This window comes from Phacochoerus africanus, chromosome 4 (genome assembly GCF_016906955.1).
Source record: "Phacochoerus africanus isolate WHEZ1 chromosome 4, ROS_Pafr_v1, whole genome shotgun sequence".
NCBI classification, from domain to species: domain Eukaryota; kingdom Metazoa; phylum Chordata; class Mammalia; order Artiodactyla; family Suidae; genus Phacochoerus; species Phacochoerus africanus.
The window spans coordinates 58011389-58038265 of NC_062547.1; the positions used below are offsets into that span (position 1 = coordinate 58011389).

General features: G+C 35.0%; 1 protein-coding gene across 1 annotated transcript in view; it reads right to left on the reverse strand.

Moving 5' to 3' along the window:
* Positions 1 to 26448, reverse strand: part of GCSAML (germinal center associated signaling and motility like) — a 51650-nt gene extending 25202 nt beyond the window's left edge. The window contains exons 1-2 of the mRNA XM_047774364.1: positions 26329 to 26448; positions 2896 to 2955 (exon numbers count right to left, since the gene is read on the reverse strand). Coding sequence (XP_047630320.1) covers positions 2896 to 2955; positions 26329 to 26357 — 89 coding nt within the window. The 5' untranslated portion in view covers positions 26358 to 26448. The remainder of the gene's footprint in view (positions 1 to 2895; positions 2956 to 26328) is intronic.
* Between the last annotated feature and the right edge of the window lie 429 nt (positions 26449 to 26877).

Sequence of the window (26877 nt, forward strand, 5' to 3'; positions counted from 1 at the left end):
TCAAAGAGGGTAATACACACAGAACAGAGGTATGCCAGTGCAGAAGGAAGAGAATACTTGGTGAGGAGGCAGTCTGAGACAACATATTGAAATCAAAGACCGTATCTTAGTTTTCTCCTCTCTCCCAAAACAAATGCACAAATGTACACACACATTACTTTATCTCATGAATGATCTGCTTGCATTCAAAGTACGAAGTATGAAGTTTCAAGCATGAACTGCATAACAAAAGTGGTACAGAAATTGCAGAAACAATGAATTAAAGGCAGATAAACAGTAATTAACAATAATTATTGTTGATAATAACAATAAATGGAGTGGGAAAGTGAACATCATAAATCAGGAAAACAATTGAAAGAAAAGGCAAAAATTTTACAACATTGAAAGAAAAAGGTAGAAAACGGTGAGAAAGAGTGGTTAGAGAAAGAATGGTAATTATGGGAAAAAAATGCCTAATATAATCATAACTGTTATTTCTGAAGATGAGAACCAGAAACAATAATGAATGCATATAAAGATATAATAATTTTTTAAAATCCTGGAATGAGAAATACTTGAATATGAAAATTGATTTTACAGGAGAATAAAAACCACAAATTATATGGAATATTAATATGCAATAGCTTAAGAACCTCAACAATAAATAATGAATCCTAGAACATCTATGGGGATAAAATTGCAGATGTAGAGTACAATCAGAACCTTGGTTCAGTAGCATCATGACATATTTGTTATCTCCTATCCATCTGCAAAATGTAAAGGGAAATTGTAAAGAATCAAAGTGCAGGCATAGACACTATGATTTCTACCTTTTCCTTTGTATAGAGAAAGCATGGGTGAAAACTTCCCTTGGAAATGATTGACTCCTGCAAAAATTATTTAACATAACCAATCAATATCTAGGCATTTTTCTCAATCCCCCATACTTTTACATATTTGTAAGAACAGAAATGGACTTCTCAGAGATATAAAGCCAGCCCCTGATATGAAATGATTAGAAAAGAGGTTGAATATAAAGATATGAACAACACATGATTAACAAACAAGTCAGAGCGTTTCTGTTAATCTAAGCCAGGGCAAGATATCAGTGTCCCAATACAGATTGGTTTTTTGCTGTTGTTGTCACTCAGTTTTGTTTTTTTTTTCTTTTTACCTTTGAGGGTCTTTTAAGAGTTGGTCATTAAATAGGCCCTAGCAAGTCAAGCAGTGGTCACAGTCATGATGAACACATGGTATATAGAGGGAGATGGACTGTAAAAATCTAAACTATCTGATGATGGTCTTATGGCTGGTGTAATGTGATACCTCATAGTAGTTTTGGTTTGCATTTCTCTAATAATTAGTGATGTTGAGCATCTTTTCATGTGTTTTTTAGCCATCTGATAGTAAGAGCGCAAAGAAAAGGAAACCCTCTAACTCTGTTAGTACAGTATTGGTGGGAATGCAAATTGGTGCAATTACTGTGGAAAACAGTATAGAAGTTCCTCAAAAACTAAAAATATAACTATCATATGATCCAGTAATTTCACTCCTGGACATCTATCCATAGAAAATCCCATAATTCAAAAAGATACATTCACTGCAATGTTCATTGCAGCACTATTTACAGAAGCCAAGACATGGAAGCAACCTAAATGTACACAAATAGAGGAGATAAAGATGTGGTACATATATACAATAGAATGTTATTCAGACATAAAAAAGAATGAAATAATGCCACTTTCAGCAACATGGATGGACCTAGAGATTATCATACTAAGTGAAGTTAGTGAAAGACAAAAAACATGTTATTTCTTATATGTGGAATATTTTAAAAAGAACAAAAATGAACTTATTTTCAGAATAGAAACAGACTCAGACTTTGAAAAACTTATGCTTACCAAAGGGGATAGCTGCGGGGAGTGGAATAGGGGTTTGGTATTGACATATGCACACTGAGTATATGGAATAATTGGCCAATGGTTACCTGCTATATAGCACAGAAAACTCTACCAAATATTCTGTGATAATCTATGTTGGCAAAAATCTGAAAGAGAATGGATGTGTATATATATATAACTGAATATCTTTGTTGTACAGAAGAAATTATCACAACTTTGTAGATCAAATATACTTCAATAAAGCTTAAAAAACTAAACTAACAATATAAAGCTATAAGTTAAGGGCAGACATGGCAAGTATATGTAGGGGGCAGTGTAGGAAATCCATGAGGTGTGGAAACATTCATATATAATCTAGTTGGGGAGGATTTCAGAAAAATCATAAAAGCCAACATCTCCAAAAGAGATGTTATCAAGCACAAGTAAGAAAAATAAAAACCACATTCACTAACAGAGAGGCAGGTACCGGAGCCCTGAGGTGAAGACGATTGATTGCTTGAAGATCATAACTCCTTAGGAAGTAGTGTGTGAGCATGGAGGGCGAGAAATGAGATTGGAGAGATACACAAGGATCAATCCTTATTTGGCTGTAGCCTGTAGAGATGAGTTTGGATTTTACTCTGAATGCAATAGAGATCTATTGAGGCATGTTAAGGAAAAGCCATGGTTAGACTTATATTTCCCAAAGATTATTCTGGCTGAGCATGAGGACTAGGTTGGAAGTACAGTTACTGCAAATAGCCAACCAAAACCAAACAACTTTTATTTAGCTATACATGTCAACTATACATTTGCTTTATAGAACTATTAAGAAATGAAACATGTGCACTAATACCCTGTCTTTCATATTTAGGTAAAGTCTCCATCTAACATTCTACCAAGTCTTAGAGGCAACCACCAAAGTATTCTATCATTATGGCTGTAAGAGGTCTAAGATAAGATCTTAGCTCTCATTGGACAGAGATTCTGGAAGTCAGTCTCAGAGAAAAAATACTCTGATATGCTGTGTACTTACCGTTTTCTCTTCACTTCTGGGTTTACCTTCTCAAGCTGATTTTGATTGTCTTTCAGGCAACTAGATGAAATCACAAATTAAAAAAGAGATTATTACCTCCATGCATATGTTTTCATCTCCTTTTCTCGCTTACTTTACTATTAAAAACAAGCAAGCCTGCCTTTCCTTTTTTCCAAACCTCTCTTCCTTTTGAAATTGCCAGTCACTTGGAGTTCCTGCTGTGGCTCAGTGGAAATGAATCTGACTAGCATCCATGAGTATGCAGGTTCAATACTTGGCCTCCCTCAGTGGGTTAAGGATCTGGTGTTTCCATGAGCTATTTTGTAGGTCACAGAGGTGGCTTGGATCTGACATTGTTGTGGCTGTGGCATAGGCCAGTGGCTACAGCTCTTACTCAACTCCTACCCTGATAACATCCATATGCTATGGGTGTGGCCCTAAAAAGCCAAAAAAAGAAAAGAAAAGAAATTAGCAGTCACAAGTACAGAATGAAATTTGGAATTGACCACAAAGGTCAGGCTTATTATTGCATAAAATATCTCTGATCTTTGATTCTCTCGGTCTTGTTTCTAATAATCAGGAAAGTTCCAGGGCTGGGATCATGATCAGGCATAAAAATTTCCTGAGTCTCCAGAAGAGAAAGGAGGATACAAGAAGACAGAAGGACCCTAAAAATGGGAATGTGCAGCTTCTCCAGTGAGTCCATAGAGAATCAGCATTTTATAAGTGTCCAAGGGGAGTACTAGAACTATTGACCCTGGCTCTCTAAGCTGCCACAGTCTCCAAACACTGCTGTTTTGCCATCCATGTAAATAGAGGGCAATACAATCTTCACCTACATTTAGGGAATTTTATGCTGTCCATATTACTTTTAGGGTTTTCCTATCAATTATAATCATTGTTATGAGAAATCAAGCAAACACTGAATGATGAAGTAGAGACCAGAGAAGCCAGTAATCTGTGTGATTACACAGTGTTTATATGATATTTAGCAACAGAACCAAGCCAGTGTCAGTCAATTTCTTCACTACACCCATTATAAAAACATAATATTTATTTGAATAGTCCTTTCCCATTGATAATAGTGGGAAATCCCCCAAACTGGTCTATTTTCTTGTTTCTATAATGGCTGTATGTAAAATACTTCAGACTATAAACCTCACATTTGCTTACTGGAATTATCCAGAAAAGTAATTTCCTCAGTATTGGTGTTTAAAGTTTAAGAAATACAGTTATATTTTGACATATAGGAAAGAAGGGAATTTGTTAAATACAAAATAAATCAGATTTGCAAAGGAATGGACCCTTTTCTTTAACAGAATATGCTCTAATCTAGAGCTTTCTGGATAATATTTTAAAATAGTCAAATTTGGATGTAATGTTATTAAGTAGTATATATTGTAAATCAGACAAAATTGAATCAGTATCCCCTGTTCTGTTCTCCTAGAGTCCAGTTTTCTCATGATTTCATTTTCCTAAACTGGCCAATGAATAAAGAATCTGCTAAAATAATTCTCCTTGAAGATATTAATGATTAAATAATTTATATGATAAGGAATGTTTGTGTTTTAAAGTTTTTTTTTAAAAAAAGAAGCATAAAGTTCTTAACTTAGGAACCTAAATGGAATTCCATGTCATTAATACTACTGAACATAACTTTGAATTAAATTCTGTTGTAAATAAAGTAAAAGACTTTTTTAATCAAGTAAGATTCAAATAACATCAGGCATCGTGATATACAAAGATTTGTTGACTTGAACTAGTAAATTATCAATATTCTATCATTAAGAGAGCATAATGTTGTTAGGCTTAAAATATAATTGTGTGAGAAAATTATGTACATATATATATGTTTATAGAGGACTGGGTCACTATGCTGTACAACAGAAATTGTCACAACACTGCAAATCAACTATAAAAAATAAATAAATATATATATAATAAAAATCTGTGTTGGCCAAAGTCCTGAGAAAATGATTTCCCATATTTTCTGGGCTTTTCTTCCTTTCTTTTTCTTAATGTTCTGAAAGATTGGCATTAACTTCATTAGACATCATAGCTCCATAAAAGAAATCTAAACAAACACCAAAAAGAAATCAATAATTTGTACAGTATTTCTCCATCTTATTGAGATTTTTCCTTTTCTATAGGTTTTAGAAAAGACTCTTCAAAATTTCTTTTAGGGTAAATTTAATATTGATGAATTCTTTTAGTTTTTGCTTGTCTGAGAATATCTTTAGCTTACTTCCTATTCTAAATAATATTCTTGCTTGATAGAGTATCCTAGGTGCTAGCCAATATCTTAGAGGCATATAGATGCAAAAATTCTCAACAAAATATTGGCAAGCCAAATCCAACAATATATAGAAAGGATCATACACCATGATTAAGATGGATTTATTGAAGGGACACATGGATGGTTCAACATTTGCAAATCAATCAGTGCAACACACCATATTAACAAAAGGAAGGATAAAAATCACACAACCATCTCAATAGATTAAGAAAGTGCATCTGACAAAATTTAACATTCATTCGTGGTAAAAACTTTCATCAAAGTGGGTACAGATGGAATTTACCCAAACACGAGAAAGTCCATTTATGAGAAATCCACAGATAGCATCATAATCAATGGTGAAAACATGGAAGTCTTTCTCTAAATTTAGGAACAAGACAAAGATACTGATTCTCACCACTTGTATTTGGAAGATGTGCTATATATACACAATGGAATACTACCGAGACATAAAAAAGTAGTGCCATTTGCAGCAACATGGATGGAACTAGAGACTCTCATCCTGGATGAAGTAAGTCAGAAAGAGAAAGACAAATACCTTATGATATCACTTATATCTGGAATATAATATATGGCACAAATGAACCTTTCCACAGAAAATAAAATTATGGGCTTGGAGAATAGACTTGTGATTGCCAAAGGGGGGGGGTGGTTGGGAGCTTGGGGTTAATAGATACAGTCCACTGCCTTTGGAATGGATTAACTATGAGATCCTGCTGTGTAACACTGGGAACTATGTCTGGTAATTTATGATGGAACATGATAATGTGAGAAAAAAGAAATATACATGTGTGTGTAACTGGGTCACCATGCTGTACAGTAGAAAAAAAATGTATTGGGAAAATAACAATTTTAAAAAATGTGAAGAAAACACATAGTATTGGGAGTACAATCCTCAACAATCATACAATAAAAAGAAATATAATCCATCCAATATTGGAAGGGAAGAAGTAAAACTGTCCCTGTTTGCAGGTACTTTACATAGAAAACCCTAATATTCCCACCAAAAACTATTATAATAAAAAATCAACAAAATTTCAGGGGATACAAGATTAATATTCAGAAACGCATTGTATTTCTATATGCTAAATATAAACATTTCTCAGAAAGATAATATTTTTTAAAATATCTCATTTAAAATTACATCAAAAATGTATTTCCCATTGTGGTTCAGCAGAAAAAAAAGAACGAGTATACTTGAGGATGCGGGTTTTATCTCTGGCCTTGCTCAGTAGGTTAAAGGGTCTTGCATTGCCGAGAGCTGTGGTGTAGGTCACAGAAGCAGGGTGGATCCAGCATTGCTGTGACCATGGCAAATACTGGCAGCTGTAACTTCATGTTGACCCCTAGCCTGGGAACTTCCATATGCTGCAGGTGTGGTTGTAAATTAACTAATTAATTAATAACAAATTTAAATAAGGTTTGGAGGCTCTTCAGAAAACTAATAACAGACCTACCATATGATCCAGTAATCCCACTGCTGGGCATACATCCAGAAAAAAAAATAATTCAAAAAGATACATGAATGTTCCTGTTGGCCATTTGCATAACTTCTTTTGAAAAATGTCTGTTTAGGTCTTCTGTACTTTTTCAATTGGATTGTTTGGTTTTTTGATGTTGAGTTATATGAGTTTGTATATTCTGCAGATTAAGCCCTTGTCCATTGAATTGCTTGCAATGATTTTCTCCAATTCCACAGGTTGTGTTTCTTATGGTCTTTGATGTGCAAAAGCTTGTAAGTTTGATTATGGGCTATTTGGTTTATTTTTGTTTAGTTCTGTCACCTTGGGAGTCTGACTTAAGAAAACATTTGTACAGTTGATGTCAGAGAATGTTTTTCCTATGCTCTCTTCCAATAGTTTTATAGTTTTATTTCTTATGTTCAAGACTTTGAGCCATTTTGAGTTTATTTTTTTGCATTGTGTGAGGGGGTATTCTAGTTTCATTGATTTACATGCAGCTGTCCAGCTTTCCCAGAACTACTTGCTGAAAAGGCTATCTTTTCCCATGTGGTATTTTTGTCATCTTTGCTGATGATTAATTGACCATAGTTATCTGGGATGACTTCTGATTTCTCTATTCTGTTCCATTGGTCTGTATATATGTTTTTCTTTGTACCAGTACCACACTGTCTTGATTCCTGTAGCTTTGTAATATTGCCTGAGGTCTGAGAGAGTTATGCCTCCCACTTGTTTCCTTTTTTTTCTTTCAGGATTGCTTTGGCAATCCTGGGTCTTTTGTGATGCTGTATAACTTTTTGGATTGTATGTTCTAGTTGTGTGAAAAATGTACTGGGTAATTTGATAGGGATTGCATTAAATCTGCATATTTCTTTGGATGCTATGGCCATTTTAATGATATTAATTCTTTCAATCCAGAAACATGGGATATCTTTCCATTTCTTTGAATGATCTTTAATTTCCTTGATTAATGTTTTACAGTTATCAGCATACACATCTTTCACATCCTTATTCAGGTTTAATCCTAGGTATTTAATTTTGGGGGTGTGACTTTAAAGGTATTTTATTTTTATATTCCTCTTCTAGTATTTGATTTTTGGAATACAGAAATGCAACCAATTTATGAATTATAATCTTGAATCCTGCTACACTGCTAAATTCATTGATCAGTTCAAGTAGTTTTTGTGTGGAATCCTTAGGATTTTCTATATATAGTATCATGTCATCTGTGTAGAGTAAAAATTTTACTTCTTCTCCTGTGATTCAGATACCTTTTATTTATTTTTTTGTTTGTCTGATTGCTATGGCTAGGACTTCCATTCTATATTTAAAAAAAGTGGTGAGAGTGGGCATCCCTGTCTTGTTCCATAGTTTCATGGGAAGGCTTTCAGATTTTCTCCACTGAGTAGTGTATGAGTTTTTTGTAAATGGATTTTATTATGTTAAGGTATTCTGCCTCTATATCATTTTGGTAAGAGTTTTTAACATGAATGGATGTTGGATTTTGTCAAATGATTTTTCCACATCTATCGAGATGGTCATGTTTTTTTTTTTTACTTTTCTTTTGTTGACGTGGTGTATGACATTGATTTTTGTATGTTGAACCATCCTTGTGAATTTTGGATGGATCTCACTTGGTCATGGAGTATGACCTTTTTTATGTGTTGTTGGATTCAGATATATAATACTACTTAGCCATAAAAAAGAACAAAATAATGCAATCTGCAGCAACATGGATGGATTCACATATGAACTGAAGTAATTTGGAAAGAGAAAGAAAATGCCTTATGATACAACTTATATTTGTAATCTAATATATGGTAAAAATAAACCTATATACAAAACAGAAACAAATACATGGATAGAGAACACACCTATGGTTGCCATGAAGGAAAGGGAGTGGGATAGACTCTGAGTTTGGGATTAGTAGATGCAAACTATTGCATTTGGAAAGGATAAGATATTATGTCCTGCTGTATAGCACAGGGAACTATATCCAATTACTTGTGATGGAACACGATGGAAAATGTTATGATAAAAAATGTATATATATGTATAACTGGGTCACTTTTCTATACAGCAGAAATTGACAGAACTTTGTATGTCAACTGTAATAAAAAAAAGTTTAATGATACATACATGTGCTCCTATATTCATTGCAGTGCTATTCACAATAACCAAGGCAAGGAAATAATCTAAATGTCAATCAATAGATAAATGGATTATGAATATGTTGTGCATGTAAACAATGTAATACTACTCAGCCATTGAAAAAATAAAATAATTCCATTTTCCAGCAACATGGATGCAATTATAGATTAGTGAAGTGAGTCAGAAAAAGAAAAACAAATACTATATGATATCACTTATACAGGGAATCTAAAATATTGTGCAATTGAACTTATATACAAAACAAAAATAGACTCATGGACATAGAAAACAGACTTATTGTTGCCAGGGTGGTGGGGCAGTGGGATGGATGGGGATTTTGGGGCTAGTAGATGCAAACTATTATATTTAGAATAGATAAGCAATGAGGTCCCACTGTATAGCACAGGCAACTCTATCCAATCTTTTGGGGTAGACCATGATGGAAGAAAATACAAGAAAAGGAATACACACACACACACACACACACACACACACGCACATATAACGACTGGGTCACTTTGCTGTACCACAGAAATTGGCACAACATTGTAAATCAACTATAATTTTAAAAAATAAAGAAAGACCTATAGTATGAAAACTATACCATATTGATGAAGGATGTTGAAGATGACACAAAGAAATGGAGATGTATCCTGTGCTTTTGGATCAAAAGAATTAATATAGTTAAAAAAACCGTATTACCCAAAATAATCTACACATATTAATTGCTTAATTGAATTAAGGAATATCTATCAAAATTTCCACAATTTTTTCACAGAACTAGAGAAAATAACCCTAAAATTTGTATGGAACCACAAAAGACCTCAAATTTTGAAAGCAATTTTGATAAAAAATTAAAAAATCTGGAGATATCAGCTTCCCAGATTTCAGATTATACTACTTACCTACAGTAATCAAAACAGCAAGGTACTGGCACAAAAACAGAAACATGGGTCAATGAAACAGAAAACCCTCCACATAACTGGATAGAACAAAAGGGAAAATAAGAGACAGACAGAGAGAGAAAAGGAATCAGGATGGGACTAGCACTACTGAGAGGGAGCTGTGAAAGAGGAAAGGAACCCACACACCCTGGGAAGCCACCTAAGTGATGGGGAGATCAGCTGAGACAGAGGAACTCAATATCTAAGAGAAAAGTGCAGCAACTGGACTGAGGAAGGAAAAGCAGACAGAGAGACACTCAGGCAATTGGTACCACCTCCCAGTACACCACATCCTGAGATGCTCAGGCAGGGTTTTGGTGCTGAGATTCAGGCTCTGAAGCTCAGTTCTGGAAAAGGGAGTAGGGTTGGCTGTGTGGAGACAGCCTGAGGGGATAAGGAGAGGTGGACCATGGGCTGAGGAGGAGAGAACCACAAGAAAGGAAACTGGGGAGGATGTCTGGGCCAACAGGAGAAGCAAGGTGCCATTGCTGGTGAAAACAAGGGGAGGAAGGGTGGACTGCCATAAAAATATCTTTCCCTGCACAAGCACAAACTCTCAGAGGGTGGGGAAGCTCTGGCACAGGCTACTGGTGGTGAGGCACTTTTTGCACAGGCCACAAGCAATGGGACACCTCTTGTATTGGCTATGGGTGTCCAGGCACTTCTTGCATGGACTAAGGGCAGTAGGTCACACCCTGCACAGTTAAGCACAATGTGGCACTCCTGGCATGGTCTACAGGAAGTAAGGGCAAACGAGAGGAGTCATCTCAGACACCAGAAATGGGCATGGCCTGCCACCACTAGGGGTAAAAGAACAGGCACAACCTGTGGCCCCAGTCAACTCAGAGAGCAGCACAGAAGAGGACACTACAACTGATCACCACCCATTGTTGCTCTCACTCCCCTGAGAACATACACATCCTGCTGCTGTCACTGCCAAACCCTCTAGGGTGTACTGCCTACACCTACCTGAGCCACTTCAGAGGGCCCAGCAACTAATAGCAGCCTGTATCACCTATGCTTGGGTCCATGCCACTGTCAAGGACCCAGAAACCAGGCATTGTCTACAAGCCCTGCCCATTGCCTCAATCTCCCTGGAAGCACACACAGTATCCTATTAAGGGGATGACAGTTTGCACACACAAGGAAAGAGACACCAAAGCAGCCCTCACACCAAAAAAAATATATATAGTAAGCCCTTACAAAATTCCCATGGGTGTTCTCACAATATAAATAGCACTACAAGATGACATCAGTTGTTTTCCCTAAACTCGCAGAAAAGGAAAACTATAGGCTAAATGAGGAAGCTTGGGAACCATTGTGGTTAAAAAATGGGAGAATTCACCTGAAGGAGCAAACAAGGAAACAGACCTCTGCAGTCTAAGATTCTGAGTTCAAAAAGGAAATAGTGAAAATACTGAAGGAATTAAGATTAACTATGCAGGAATTATAGAGGATATGAAAAGTAATGCACATTACTTCAGAAAGGAACTAGAAAATACAAGGAGGAGCCAAGAAAAATTAGAAAATTCATTTGCAGTGGCACAAGCTGTGTTAGGGGCACTGAAGAGCAGAAGGAATAATGCAGAGGAACGAATTAGTGACTTGGAAGACAGAATAATGGAAGTCATGCAAGCAGGTGAGCAGAGAAGACAGAAAACCAAATAAAAAAAATATGAAAGCAGTATAAGAGATCTATGGGGTACTATAAACCAAAAAAAATCTATGCATAATAGCGATTCCAAAAGGAGAAGAAAAAGAAATGAGGACTGAAAATATATTTGAAGAAATGGATAAAAACTTTCCAAATCTAAAGTAAAGAGATATAAAGGTACAGGAAGCATAGAAGGCCCCAAAACCTTTCAACCCAAACAGAACCATAGCAAGACATATTGTAATAAAAATGACAAAACTTAATTATAAACATAGGATTCTAAAGGAAGCAAGAGAAACACAAAAAGTTAATTATAAGGGAACCTCCATAAGGCTATCTGTTGATTTCTCTACAGAAACACCACAAGCCAAAAGAGAGTGGCAAGATATATTCAAAATTCTAAAAGGAAAAGTTTTGCAGTGTAGAATACTCTACCCAACAAGAATATCATGTTAAAACAGAAGGATAAATAAAGAATTCCACAAACAAACAAAAGGTAAAAGAATACATCAATATTAAATCCATTCTAAAAGAAATACTGAAAGGGCTCCTCTAAATAAAAAATAAGTAAGAAGATACAGGATGGAGGAAATAATAGGTAGAAAACAATCAGTTAAATAAGCCACTATACAGATTTAAAGGGGGGGAAAAACTACTGTAAAAGCAATGATAAACCCAAGGAACAGTAAAAGAACAAATATGAAGATGTTTAAAAAGGACATCAAAATCATAGAATGTGGGGAAGGAAAGTAAGAAAATCTAGACTGCTTTTTTATAGGATTCATTTGAGCTTATATGTCTATCAGGATAAATCATCAGATATGGGAAAGGGTTAACATACTTGAAAAACAAGGCAACGACAAATCAAAAGCAAACAATACATTCACAAAAACTAAAAAGAGGAGGACACAGGTGTAAAATAAAAGTAAATCATCCAACCAAAAAAAGGAAGGAACAAAAAAGAAACAATGAATCAACTAGAAAAAAAAAAGTTTAAAATGGCAATAAATACATATTTATCAATAATTACCATAATTATCTATGGATTGAATCCTCCCATCAAAAGATATAGAGTGGAAGACTGAATAAAATAAACAAGATCCAATAATATTTTGCCTACAAGAGACACAACTTTGGGAGAAGGACACATATAAATTGAAAGTAAGGAGACAGTAAAGATACTTCATGCGAAAGGAAAAGACCAGAAAGCAGGAGTTGTAATACTCATATCATACAAAATAGACTTTAAAATTAAGGCCATAAAGAAAAGACAAAGAAAGAAATCTATTTAATGATAAAAGGATCCATTCAAGAAGAGGATATTATAGTCATCAAAATACATGTACCTAATACAGAAGCACCCAAATACATACAACAAACACTAACAGACATAAAAGGAGAAATCGATGGTAATACAATTATATTAGGAGACTTAACACTCCACTCAGAGCAAATAATAATAGGAGACTTAACGCTCCACTCAGAGCAAAAGTGAGAACTTCTAGAGAAAAAATCAATAAAGCAACAGAGACCTTAAATGACACAGTAGAAAAGTGTGCCTTCACTGGCATTTTCAGGACATAATATCCAAAAACATCAGAATATATATTCTTGTCAAGTACACATGGAATATTATCAATAATTGACCAAATACTGGGGCATAACACTAACTTCAACAAATTTAAGAGTATAGAAATTATTTCAAGTATCTTCTCTGATCACAAACGCATGAAACTAGAAATCAACCACAGGAAGAGAAATGAGAAAAAACTGACTACATGGAGATGAAGCAACATGCTATTAAAAAACAAATTGGTCAACTGGAACTGCTTAAAAAAACAATTAGACCCATTGGATTTTTAGTAGCATGTTGTTTCATCTCCATGTAGTCAGTTTTCTCTCATAACAAAGCCACAGTCATCAAGACAGTGTTGTACTTGTACCAAAACAGACATACAGACCCATGGAGCAGAATAGAGAACCCCGAAATAAACCCAGACACCTATGGTCAATTAATCTCTGACAAAGGAGGCAAGAACATAAAGTGGGAAAAATACAATCTTTTCAGCAAGTATTGCTGGGAAACCTGGACAACTGCATGCTAATCAATGAAACTAGAACACAGCCTTACACCATGCACAAAAATGAACTCAAAATGGCTGAAAGACTTAAATATAAGACAAGAGACACCATCAGACTCCTGGAAGAGAACATAGGCAAAACATTCTCTGACATCAACCTGACAAATGTTTTCTCAGGTCAATCTCCCAAAGCAACAGAAAGAAAAGCAAAAATAAACCAATGGGACCTAGTCAAACTGAAAAGCTTTTGCACAGCAAAGGAAACAAAAAAGAAAACAAAAAGTCAAATTGTAGAATGGGAGAAAATCGTTTCAAATGATGCAACTGACAAGGACCTAATCTCTACACAAACAATTTATACAACTGAACAGCAAAAAAGCCAACCACCCAATGGGAAAATGGGAAAAAGATCTGAATAGACATTTCTCAAAGGAAGATATACAGATGGCCAATAAGCACATGAAAAAAATGCTCAACATCCCTGATTATTAGAGAAATGCAAATCAAAACTACCATGAGATACCACCTAACAGAATGGCCATCATTAGCAAGTCAACAAATAACAAATGCCAGAGGGGGTGTGGAAAAAAGGGAACATTCCTGCACTATTGGTAGAAATGTAAGCTAGTACAACCACTATGGAAAACAGTCTGGAGATACCTTAGAAATCTATACATAGAACTACCCTATGACCCAGTCCCACTCCTGGGCATTTATTTGGACAAAGATTTCCTTGAAAAAGACATATGCATGAGTATGTTCATTACAGCAGTATTCACAACAGCCAAGACAAGGAAACAACCCAAATGTCCACCAACAGACTGTTGGATTAGGAAGATGTGCTATATATATACACAATGGAATACTACTCAGCCATAAAAAAGAGGAAATAATGCCATTTGCAGCAACATGGATGGAATTAGACTCCTATCCTGAGTGAAGTAAGTCAGAAAGAGAAATATAAATACCATATGATATCAGATACCTGGAATCTGATATAAGGCACAAATGAACCTTTCCACAGAAAGGAAAATCAGGGACTTGAAGAATAGACTTGTGGTTTCCAAAGGGGAGGGGGAAGGAGTGGGGTGGTTGGGGAGCTTGGGGTTAATAGATACAAACTATTCCCTTTGTAATGGATTAGCAATGAGATCCTGCTGTGTAGCCCTGGGCACTATGTTTAGTCATTTATAATGGAGCATGATAATGTGAGAAAAAAAGAATGCATACATGTATGTGTAACTGGGTCACCATGCTATACAGTGTAAAATTGACAGAACACTGTATACCAGCTACAATTGGAAAAAATAAAAATCATTAAAAATTGAAGTAATAAATAAAATTAAAAAAACAATGGATTAACTAGGAAATCAAATGAGAAATTAAAAAGTACCTTGAGCCAAAGGGTAATGGAAACACAACCATTCAAAATCTATGGGATGCTGCCAAAGCCATTCTTAGAGGGAAATTCATAACAATACAGGCCTTCCTCAGAAAAGAAGAAAAATCTCAAATTGACAACATAACCTACCACCTAAAAGAATGAGAAAAAGAGAACAAACAAAACCAAAAGTCAGCAGACAAAAGGAAGTCATAAATATCACAGAGTAAATCAATAAAATAGAGTTTGAAAAAAACAATAGAAAAATCAATAAAAGCAAGAGCTAGTTCTTTGAAAGGGTAAACAAAATTGACAAACCCCTGGCCATACTCACCAAGATAAGAAGAGGCATGACTCAAATTAAAAAAAAATAATGAATGAAAAAGGAGAAATCTCAATGGACACTGCAGAAATACAAAAAAAAAAGAGAGAATACTATGACCAATTATATGCCAACAAATTTGACAATCTAGAAGAAATAGATAACTTTTCAGACATACACCCTGCCAATACTGAATCAAGAAGAAATAGATAAACTGAACAGACCAATCACTAGAAACAAAATTGAGTATGTCATAAAAACACTCCATAAAAACAAATGTCCAAGACCAGATGGCTTCACAGGAGAATTCTACTAAACCTACATAGAAGAAATTATGCCAAACTTTCTTAAACTTTCCAAAAGATTAAAGAAAAAGGAATAACCCCAAAGACATTCTATGAAACCACCATCACCCTAATACCAAAACCGGACAAAAATATTACCAAAAAAGAAAATTATAGGCCAATATCTTTGATGAATATAGACATAAAAATTCTCAACAAACATTGAGCCAACCTAATCCAACTACCTATAAAAAAGATCATGCACCACGTGGGATTCATCCCACATTCACAAAGCCTTGCTCAACATAAGCAAATCAATGTCATACACCACATTAACAAAAGAAAAGTCAAAAGCCACAAGATCATCTCAATAGATGCAGAAAAAGCATTTGACAAAATCCAACATCCATAAATGATAAAACTCTTACCAAAGTGGGTATAGAGGGAACATACCTTAACATAATAAAAGCTATTTATGACAAACCCAGAGCCAATATCATAATCAATGTAGAAAAGCTAAAAAACTCCCATTAAAATCTGGATCAAGACAAGGATGCTCACTCTCACCACTTTTATTCAACGTAGTTTTGGAAGTCTTAGCCACATCAATCAGATAAATAAAAGAAATAAATGTATTCAAATAGGAAGAGAAGAGGAAAAATTGTCACTCTATGCACATGACATGAGACCACAGGTTAAAAAAAAAACCCTAAGAGAACTATAAAGCATTAATCAAGGAAATTAAAGAGGATTCAAAGATATGAAAGATATTCCATGCTCCTGAATTGGAACAATTAATGTTTTTTAAATGGCCATACTACCCAAAGCAATCTACAGATTCAATCCAATCCACCTCAAATTACACATGACATTTTTCACAAAAATAGAACAAACAATCCAAAAATGTCATGTGGAAACATAAAAGATCCAGAATTGCCAAATAATCCTGAGGGAAAAAAAGCAGTAGCAGGAACAAAAACTCTCCCAGACTTCAGACAATATTACAAAGCCACAGCAATCAAGACAGTGTGGCACTTATACAAAAACAGACATAAAGACCAAAAGAACAGAATAGAGAAGCCAGATATAAACTCGGACTCCAGTGGTCAATTAATCTTAAACAAATGAGGCAAGAATATAAAATGGGGAAAACAGTCTCTTCAGGAAGTAGTGCTTGAAAAGCTAGACAGCTGCATGTAAATCTATGAAACTAGAACACACCCTCACAACATGCACAAAAATAAACTCAATATGGCTTAAAAACTTAATCACAAAACAAGACACTATAAAACTCCTGGTAGAGAACATAGGCAAAACATTTTCTGACATCAAATGCACAAATGGTTTCTTAGGTCAGTCTCCCTAGGCAATAGAAATAAAAATAAAAATAAACCAATAGGACTTAATCAAACCTAAAATCTTTGGCATAAAAAAACATAAAAAATTACAACCTACGGAATGGGAGAAAATTGTTGCAAACAATGCATCTGACATGCATTTAATCTTCAAAACATACAAACAACTTATACAACTCAACAGAAAAAAAAAAACAAATTGAAAAATGAGCACAAAGCTTGAATAGACATTCCTCCAAAGAAGGTATACAGATGGCCAATAGGCACATTAAAAATACTCAAAATCACTATTAGAGAAATGCATCCCCAAACTACTATGAGGTAACACCTCACACTGGTCAGAGTTAACAAATATTAAGTCTACAAAATAAGTCTACAAATAGCAAACGCTGGAGAGGGAGTGGAGTAAAGGGAACACTTCAGCACTGTTGGTGGGAATGTCAATTGGTACAACCACTATGGAAAACAGAACGGAGGTACCTCAGAAAACTAAATATAGAACTAATGTATGATCCAACAATCCCACTTCTGGCCATATATCTGAAGAAATTTCATTCAAAAACATACACACACACCTATGTTCATCGAAGCACTATTCACAATAGTCAAGACATGGAAACAACATAAACATCCATTGACAGATGAATGGATTAAGAAGATGTGGTACATATACACAACAGAATACTACTCAGCCATAAAAAAGAAAAATTAATCCCATTTGCAGCAACATGGATAGAACTAGAAATTTTCATATGGAATGAAGTCAGAAGGAGAAAAACAAATCCCATATGATACCACATATCTGTAATCTAATACATGGCACAAATAAACTTGTCCACAGAAAAGAAACAAATTCATAGACATGGAGAATAGGCTTGTGGTTGCCAAGGGTGAAGGGGAGAGAGTGGGATAGACTGGGAGTTTGGTGTTAGTAGATGCTAACTATTGCATTTGGAGTGGATTAGCAATGAAACCATGGTCTATAGTATAGGAAACTATATATAGTCACTTGTAAAGGAACATGATGGAGGATATATGTGAGAAAGCAACCTATGTGACCATCAGCAGATGAATGTATACAGAATATGTTAGATATATATGGACATAGAGATATATTTAATTGAATATTAATTATATTAAAGAATCAATTTCTGCCATTTGAAGCCACATGGATGGACCTAGAGAATGTTATGTTTAGTGAAATAAGTCAAACAGAAAGACAACATATGATTTCACATGTGGAATCTAAAAATAACCAAAACATAATAGACACAGAGAACAGATTGGTGGCTACCAAAAATGAAGGGAGGGAAGTTGAAAAAATATATGAAGGTGGTCAAAAGGTACAATCTCTGCTTATAAAGTAAATAAGTCCTGGGGATGTAATGTACAGAATGATGGCTATCGTACATGATGGCTATTGTATTGCAGATTGGAAAATTGCTAATAGAGAAAAATCTTAAAAGTTCTCACCACACACAAAAAATTGTACGTGTGTGAGGTGATAGATATTAACTAAACTTATTGTAGTAAATATTTTGCAATATATACAAATATTGAATCATTATATTGTACACCCAAATTCAATATGATGTTATGTCAATTGCATCTCAATAAATAGAAGAAAGTAATAAATAATAATAAAGTAAATAAGAATTCTGTAGTATGATTAATTTGATAATCTAAAATTTTAAAAATAAGCAGGTGAATCTCTGGACAGAGATTTAAACCCAGGCTGCATCATATTTATACCTTATACCTATCTTCAGTTTCCTTCTTAGTGATGATTTTCTTGTTCCTTTCTTAACTTTTAAAGTATTTGCAACTTCATTAGAAATTGAATGAACTCTTTGAGGAAAACAGGCATAACACACTTTGACAGGAATTGCAACAATATCTTGTTTGATATACCTCCTAGAGTAATGAAAATAAAAACAAAAATAAACCAATGGGACCCAATTAGACTTACGCTTTTTTATTTTTCCTTTTAGAGCCACACTTGAAGCATATGGAAGTTCCCAAGCTAGGGGCCAAATTGGAGCTGCATCTGCCAGGCTATGCCACAGACACAGCAACATCAGATCCAAGCCATGTCTGCAACCCACACCACAGATCACAGCAATGCAGATCCTTAACCCACCAAGCAGGGCCAGGGATCAAACCCATATACTAGTTGGGTTTGTTACCACTAAGCCACAGTGGGAACTCCCAGACTTAAGCATTTGCACAGCAAAGGAAAACAGTAAAAAATAAATAAATAAATAAAAGAAAACCCACATAGTGGGGAAAAAAAATCTTTGCAAATGCAAAACTGACAAGGGATTAAGCTCTAAAATATACAAACATCTCATATAGTTTTATATAAAAAAAACAAAAAAAAGTGGGCAGAAGATCTAAGTAGATATTTCTCCAAAGAAGACATATGGATGGCCAAAAAACACATGAAAAAAAAAATCTCAACATCACTAATCATTATAGAAATGCAAATCAAAGCAAGGTGATATATCACCTCATACCAGTCAGAATGGCCATCATCAAAAATCTACAAACAGTAAATACTGGAGAGGATGTGGAGAACCCTCCTATACTCCTGGTGAGAAAGTAAATTTGTACAACCAGAAATGGGAATCCTCCTATACTGCTGGTGATAAGGTAAATTGGGACAACCACTATGGAAAACAGTATGGAGCTACCTCAGAAAACCATATGATCTAGCAATCCCACTTCTGGTAATATATCTGGACAAAACTTTCATTCAAAAAGATACATTCACCCCTATGTTCATTGAAGCACTATTTACAATAGACAAGACATAAAACAACCAAAATGTCCATTGACAGATTAATGGCTTAAGAAGATGTAGTACAAAAAAAAAATGAATAAATAAATAAATAAATAAATAAATAAATAAATAAATAAATAAAGATGTAGTACATATACACAATGGAATATTACTCAGCCATAAAAAGAGCAAAATAATACCATTTGCAGCAACATGGATGGAACTATAGATTCTCATACAAAGTGAAGTTGTCAGAAAGACAAATATCATCTGATATCACTTACATGTGGAATATAAAATATGGCAAAAATGAATCTATCTAAAGAACAAAAACAAACTCATGGACATAGAGAACATACTTATGTTTGCTGTGGTATTGAGGGAGTAGAATGGATAGAAAGTTTGGGTTTAGTAGATGCCAACTATTGTATTTGGAGTGGATAAATAATTAGATCCTGTTGTATATCACAGAATTATATGCAATCACTTTTGATGGAAGATGATAGAATATGAGAAAAAGAATGTATGTATATATGTCATTTTTTCACTTTGCTTTACAGCAGAATTAACAGAACATTGTAAATCAACTATATCTTTTAAATCTAAATATAGAACTGGTATATGATCTATCAATCCCTCTCTTGGGTATATATCCCAAAAAAAATGATAATACAAAATTTGCAATCACCCCAATGTTCATACCAGCACTATTTACAATAGCCAGGACATGGAAGCAATCTAAATGTCCATCAACAGAGGAATGGATAAAGAAGATGTGGTGCATCTATACAATGGAATATTATTCATCCATAAGAAAAAGTTAAATAATGCCATTTGCAGCAACATGGATAGATTTATAGATTGAAGCCAGTCAGACAGAGAAAGGCAAGTATCATATTTTTTTTTGTCTTTTTGCCATTTCTTGGGCCGCTCCTGCGGCATATGGAGGTTCCCAGGCTAGGGGTCGAATCGGAGCTGTAGCTGCTGGCCTACGCCAGAGCCACAGCAACGCGGGATCCGAGCCGTGTCTGCAACCTACACCACAGCTCATGGCAACGCCGGATCATTAACCCACTGAGCAAGGGCAGGGATCGAACCCGCAACCTCATGGTTCCTAGTCAGATTCATTAACCACTGCGCCACCACGGGAACTCCCCAAAGTATCATATAATATCACTTTTATACTGAATCCTTTTAAGGAAACAAAATAAGTATTTATAAAATAGAAACAAATTCACAGATTTCATAACCAATCTTATGGCTATCATAGGAGGAAGGGAGGAATTGGGAGGATCAGAATAATATATACACAACTATGTTATAAAATAGATGATTAATAAGAAACCTACTGTATAACACAGGAAAGTCTACTCAATAGTTTGTAATAATCCATGTGGGGAAAAATGGATATATTTATATATTTGTATTTATATGTTTGACATTCACTCTGCCGTACATCTAAAACTAATAAAAAATTATTAGTCATCTATACTCCAACATATTTTTTAAAAGAAATTGAGTGAAAGTGGGAATGCAAAATATCTTTCAATGGTCACAAAGAGTGGTTACTTTTGAAAATTTACATCCCATTTTTTCTTTCTGCCTTTTGGAAGGTAAAATGGCACCACCCAAAAGCTTTATATCCTACCATAGTTTAACTATTATATAGTAATAATAAAGAGCGTAAAGTTAGCTATGTTATCATCTACACATGGAATAGTCACTTGATTCAGCCTTGGTATTTTGCCTCATATGCTCTAGTCTCTGATGTCTGGCCAAGCACTTTTTTGGTCCTGAATACAATTTTTATAGTAATGGAAGAATGATGAGATGGGAATAAATTTCCTCTTAAGGCCCATTTGCTTTTTCTTTGTTTTGTTTACTCTTTCCTTTTTGCTAAAGTTAGGCACACAAAAACTTTGTTCTCTGGGGGAATATCAAAGTTTTAATTTGATTATTTTAGCCCTGAGCAGGAACACATGGCTTCTTTATGAACAGTTATGGGGATTTAGTTATGAAGTTTTCTCCAAAAAATAAGTTCTAAACCCATGTTTCCCAAGGAAATTTAGACTGGGTCAAATTCCATGGGAGGCAGTATATATTTTCTGTTACTAAACCTTCCTTTAAACTATCATCAATGAAAGGATGTGTCATACAAAAATCATAAGGTATTCAAGATGATAAAGAACAATAAAAACATTAATCTATTCTTCTGAAATTTTTGTGCCATTATTAATAAATTGCCCTATTATTTTTAGTCACTCAGGGCTTGTTTGCTTGGTGTGCGCATATATACATACAAACTTCAGATAGATAGATAGATAGATGATTGATAGATAGATAGATCAGTCGATCTCTGGGTCTAAAAATTAAACTGGCATAAGAAAGACTAGCATAAGGAAAGCATAAAAATTCATTGAATTTTTACATGTACATGGGAGTGTTCACAGGAGAATGAAGACCAGAAGAAATGCTCAGGGCAGAAAGCTTTTATGCCTTTTAGACAAAGAAACAATAAATTTGTAAAGGAAAAAAAATAAAAAGGCAGAGGGATTTGAGCAATGGCTGGTAAGTGGTGAAGATGTAACTAGGTTTGTTTATATAGTTATCTTGACCCTAAATTCCTCATCTCTGATGATAGGAATGTCTCCCTTTCTACTGGTACAGGGAGACCATCTTTCACATGAGGGGTTTATCTGCTGCTTTTAGGAAATAAAGGCAAATGTGAGGAGATAAGAAAAACCATCCTGCTACTGCTGTTTCTTCAAACTCCTTTAGCCTAAGATAGTCATTATACTACAGTGCCAGAGTTTGAAGTAGTGCATCCTAAACTCTATCATTGGTGGAGAGAAGATTCATGCATTCCTCATGTAATGCAAGTGTCAGCTGTAGATTTCCAGAAGAAGTAAAGAGTTCTTATGTAGTAAATGTTGAACCCTAAAGATGAGCAGGAGGCAGAAGGCTGCACAGCATGTCCTCATTCTCCTGAGAACCACCAGCAGGCTTCACACCCTCCCATGTTCCAAAAGCCTGGAGTACAGCCTGGGTTCACCCTCTCCTTGGAAAGAAGCATTCTAGAAGGTCTTTCTCAAGTAATCAGATGGGGCTTGAAGGATATGGAAGCTTTCTGTATTCATATCTAAAGACTTAACCACTTCTTCTAACTGTGAGACTGAAACTGTGGTCTCCTAAATGTGAAAATTTATAAATATTGAGATAATAATGTCTCCTTCATGGTATCACTAAGAGGATTTAACCCAACTACACAATATCTTTGGCACTCTTCAGTTGCTTAATAAATGTCATTTCTCTTTCCTCTCAGCGCCATTGGATTAGAGTCTGAGAATTAAAACTGGAAAATCTTTAATACAAGTCTCACTGCCTTTCATTATGTGAATCACCATGCAGAAGCACAGGGTTAATGGTTGTATATGGAAAGAGTTAAAAAATATTATCAAAGAGAAAGGAAAAGGGGTGAGAAGAGCCTGATTCTTATCTTTTCTGTTTCCTCCATGTGGTAGATTTGATGTGGATTTGCTTGACAGCTGCAGGAGGAAGTTGCATATCTCCAGTACCACTTCACCTAAGAGCCATTACTACTCTCCCTGTTTCTGTGTCTCCTCCATTTCCAAATATGTACAGTGTATTCCAAGATTCTTTAATGACAGAGAGGTTCCCAGAAGAGGCAAGGAGTAGATCTAAACTTCATTAGGGGGAATAGTTTTATCCTTCTTCCACACCATATTTGTAAACTAAATGACACTGAAATGAATCCCTGGAAATGGATTTACTTTCACAAAATTCTTTTTTCATTTTGGTTATTTTCCTGAATTTCAGCTCTTCATTTCCTCTTAACTGATAAATTTTAAGAATAGAATGGATAAACAATGAGGTCCTACTTACAGCACAGGAAATTATATCCAATCTCTTGGGATAAAACATGGTGGAAGATAGTATGAGAAAAAAAATGTATACATGTGTATGACTGGGTCACCATTCTGTACAGGAGAAAAAAATGTATTGGGGAAATAAAAAAAAGACAGAAATGGCAGAAAAGTATTTTTTTTACTAACCTAAGTTATATATTCTTTAGAGTCTTATTTTGCTTTTGGGGGTATTAGGGGCTGCAAAAATATATTCAAATAACAGTTGCCTTTGAAAGAATCCCTATTAGGTAGGAATTGCTTATTAAACTTGAGTTGCTAAGCAAGACAACGGAAGAAATGTCCAAAGTGAGATGAGAACCAGAAGGATGGAGTCATTAAAACAGAATATACAAGAACTTATTTTTGTTTTTTTTTTTTGCTTTTTTTTGGTTTTTAGGGCCACATTTGATCTACATGGAAGTTTCCAGTCTAGGGGTCAAATCAAAGATGCAGCTGCTGGCATCTGCAACTTACACCACAGTGCACAGAAATGCTGGATCCTTAATTTACTGAGCAAAGACCAGGGATCAAACCCACATCCTCATGGATACTAGTCAGGTTTGTTACTGCTGAGCCACAATGGGAACTCCCATAATATACAAAACTTTAAATTACAAAATGAGTAGTCTACACTTTAGAGGTTAGCTAGTGGGAAATAGATATAGTCATTGGAACACAGGAGTAATATGGATTGATTGTGGCCAGATCAATCCAGTTGTATGAAAGAACACATCCAAATGACCAATGGGTTTATGAAAAAGTGCTTAACATCACTATCAGGGAAATTCAAATCAATCAAAACCGCAATGAGATATCACATCACACCTGTTAGTGTGGCTACTGTCAAAAGACAAGGGGGAGAAAAACAAGACAAGATATATCAAGCATTGGCAAGGATGTAGAGAAAAATAAATACTTGTATGCTCTTGGCAGTTCAGTCACTACGGAAAATAATTTTAAAAATTAAATATAGAATCACTACATAGCACAAAGAAATCTGCCTGATTGTCTCTGATAATCTATATGGGAAAAGAATCTGAAAAATAATGGCTATGTCTATATGTGTAACCAAATCACTTTGTTGTACATCAGAAATTATCAAAATATTGTAAATCAACTATCCTTCAATAAAATTAAATAATGGGAAAAAAGAAAAAGAAAAAATGTGATCACCATATTATCCAGGACCATGTTATCCTACTTCTGCACGTATATGCAAAAGAAGTAAAAACAGGATATCCAAGAGACATCTGAACTCCCATGTTTATTGTAGCATTGTTCACAATAATGAATAGATACTGAATACTACTCAGCCATGAGAAAGAAGAAAATCCTACCATTCATGAAAACATTATTGAACTTAAAGGCATTAAGTAAGTATGTCAGACAAAGAGAGGTAAATACTATGTGATCTGACTTATATGTGGAATCTTAAAAAACCAAAAGCCAAGTTTCATGGTGGCCTAGCAGGTTATGGATCTGGCAGTGCCACTGCTGCTGCTCCGGTAATTTCTGTGGTGTAGGTTTTATTCCTGGCCCAGGAACTTCTGCATGTAATGGATGTGACAGGAGAAAAAAAAAAAAACGAAAAATGCCAAACTCATAGAAATAGGGTAGAATGGTGATTACCAGGGGGAGGAGAGTAGGGGAATTGGGGAGATGTTGTTTAAGGGTACAAACTTGCAACTAGAAAAATCAGTAAGTCCTGGATATCTAATACACAACATAGTGATCATAGTCAACAATACCATATTATAAACTTCAAAATTGCTACAAGACAAGAATTTCATTGTTCATAGCACAAAAAAAATGATAATTAATGAGTAGAGGTGATAGAAGTGTGGGCTATGGTGGTAATTACATTGCAATATATAAATGCAACAAATGCACATTAAAGTTAATGTTATATTCATTTATTTGTCTTTTTAATTATTTGTCATTTAGTAAAATTCTCTGGAAGGTGTTAGGGAGAGTGGATAGGAGTGGGGTGCTACAGAGGCAGTCCTTTAATATTAAGCAAGATGTAAAAAAAAATAATGCCTGTCATTCATATCTGTTCTAAAAATTCAAAAGCATTTGATGAGGATAGACATAAAAATTACCCCAAAAGGCACTACTTAAATTGAAAATATTTAAGTGAATTGTTTTGCTTCCACAATTTTCAAGAACCTGTATGTTTAGTCTCATACTGATCCCATGAAGTTGATGAATGTGTGTATAAGCACTTTACCCCGATAAGGAAAGAGAGGTATAGAAAGATTCAAGTGGCCTTAGACCAAGGTTGCCAGATAAAATACAGGATGCACAGTTAAATGTGAATTGCAGATAAACAGCATTTGCTTAGCATAAATATAACCAGGCAATAACACTCCAACTTTTTTTCCACTGTCTCAAAAATGTTTTTCTCTTTTATTTTCCCACATGGATTATCACAGAATATTGAGTAGAGTTCTCTGTGCTATACAGCAGGTCCCTGTTGGCCAGTCATTCCATATACCTCAGTGTAATGCTCCAAATATTACCTGGGGCAATACTGATTCTTAAAAAAGTATTTGTTTATATACAATTCAAACTGACTGGCATTTTGGTACTTTCTTTTTCTAAATCTATCAGCCTACCATGATTCCAAAGTAAGGCAAGAGAAAGTGAAGTTGGAGGTCTCTGTTCTTTTAGAGGATGCTGTCTTCAAGTTCATCCTTCTTAAAGCATAGTTGCCCTTCTATTCCAAATGCATATACTTAGCCTTCTCTATGTTCTCCTTCTCCCTAGAAGGGCTGTTTCCAGAGTCAGAACTTACCTGAGTTCTCTCAGGAGATAATTTCCCATCCTCTCAGTGTAACTCTGTTTCTCAGATCCTTAGTTTTACTTCACTTTGAGTGTCTTGACCGAAGAAACAACGGCCACGATACAGGGCAGAACGTTGCATCTGACCACTGGCTTATGTTTTCACCAACCACAAGCTGCCAGGGGATGGGCCTGGGCATGGTAGGAAGGCAGGAACCATTCTGAAGGGGAGGGGAAAAGGAAATGGTGTGGGTGTGGGTGTGTGTGTGTGTGGATTGTAGAAAAAAATCAGACTGAAACATGAGAAAATAAATCTAACACCCTAGGTGAATTTTGTTTTTCAAACAAATCCCAGGGTTTTAGGAATGTACGGGGCAGGGAATTCTGAATTCTTGAGACTCCCAATATGTTGTCTTCTTCCAAACACACAAAAAGAAACCCTCTTCCAAGAAAAAGAAGTAAAAAATTTAAAAATAAAATGTCTATTTGTGCTTCTATTTATAATAATCAAATGAAATGTAAATGTCTTTCTTCAGTTGCTTGATAATTTAAAAGACAAGAC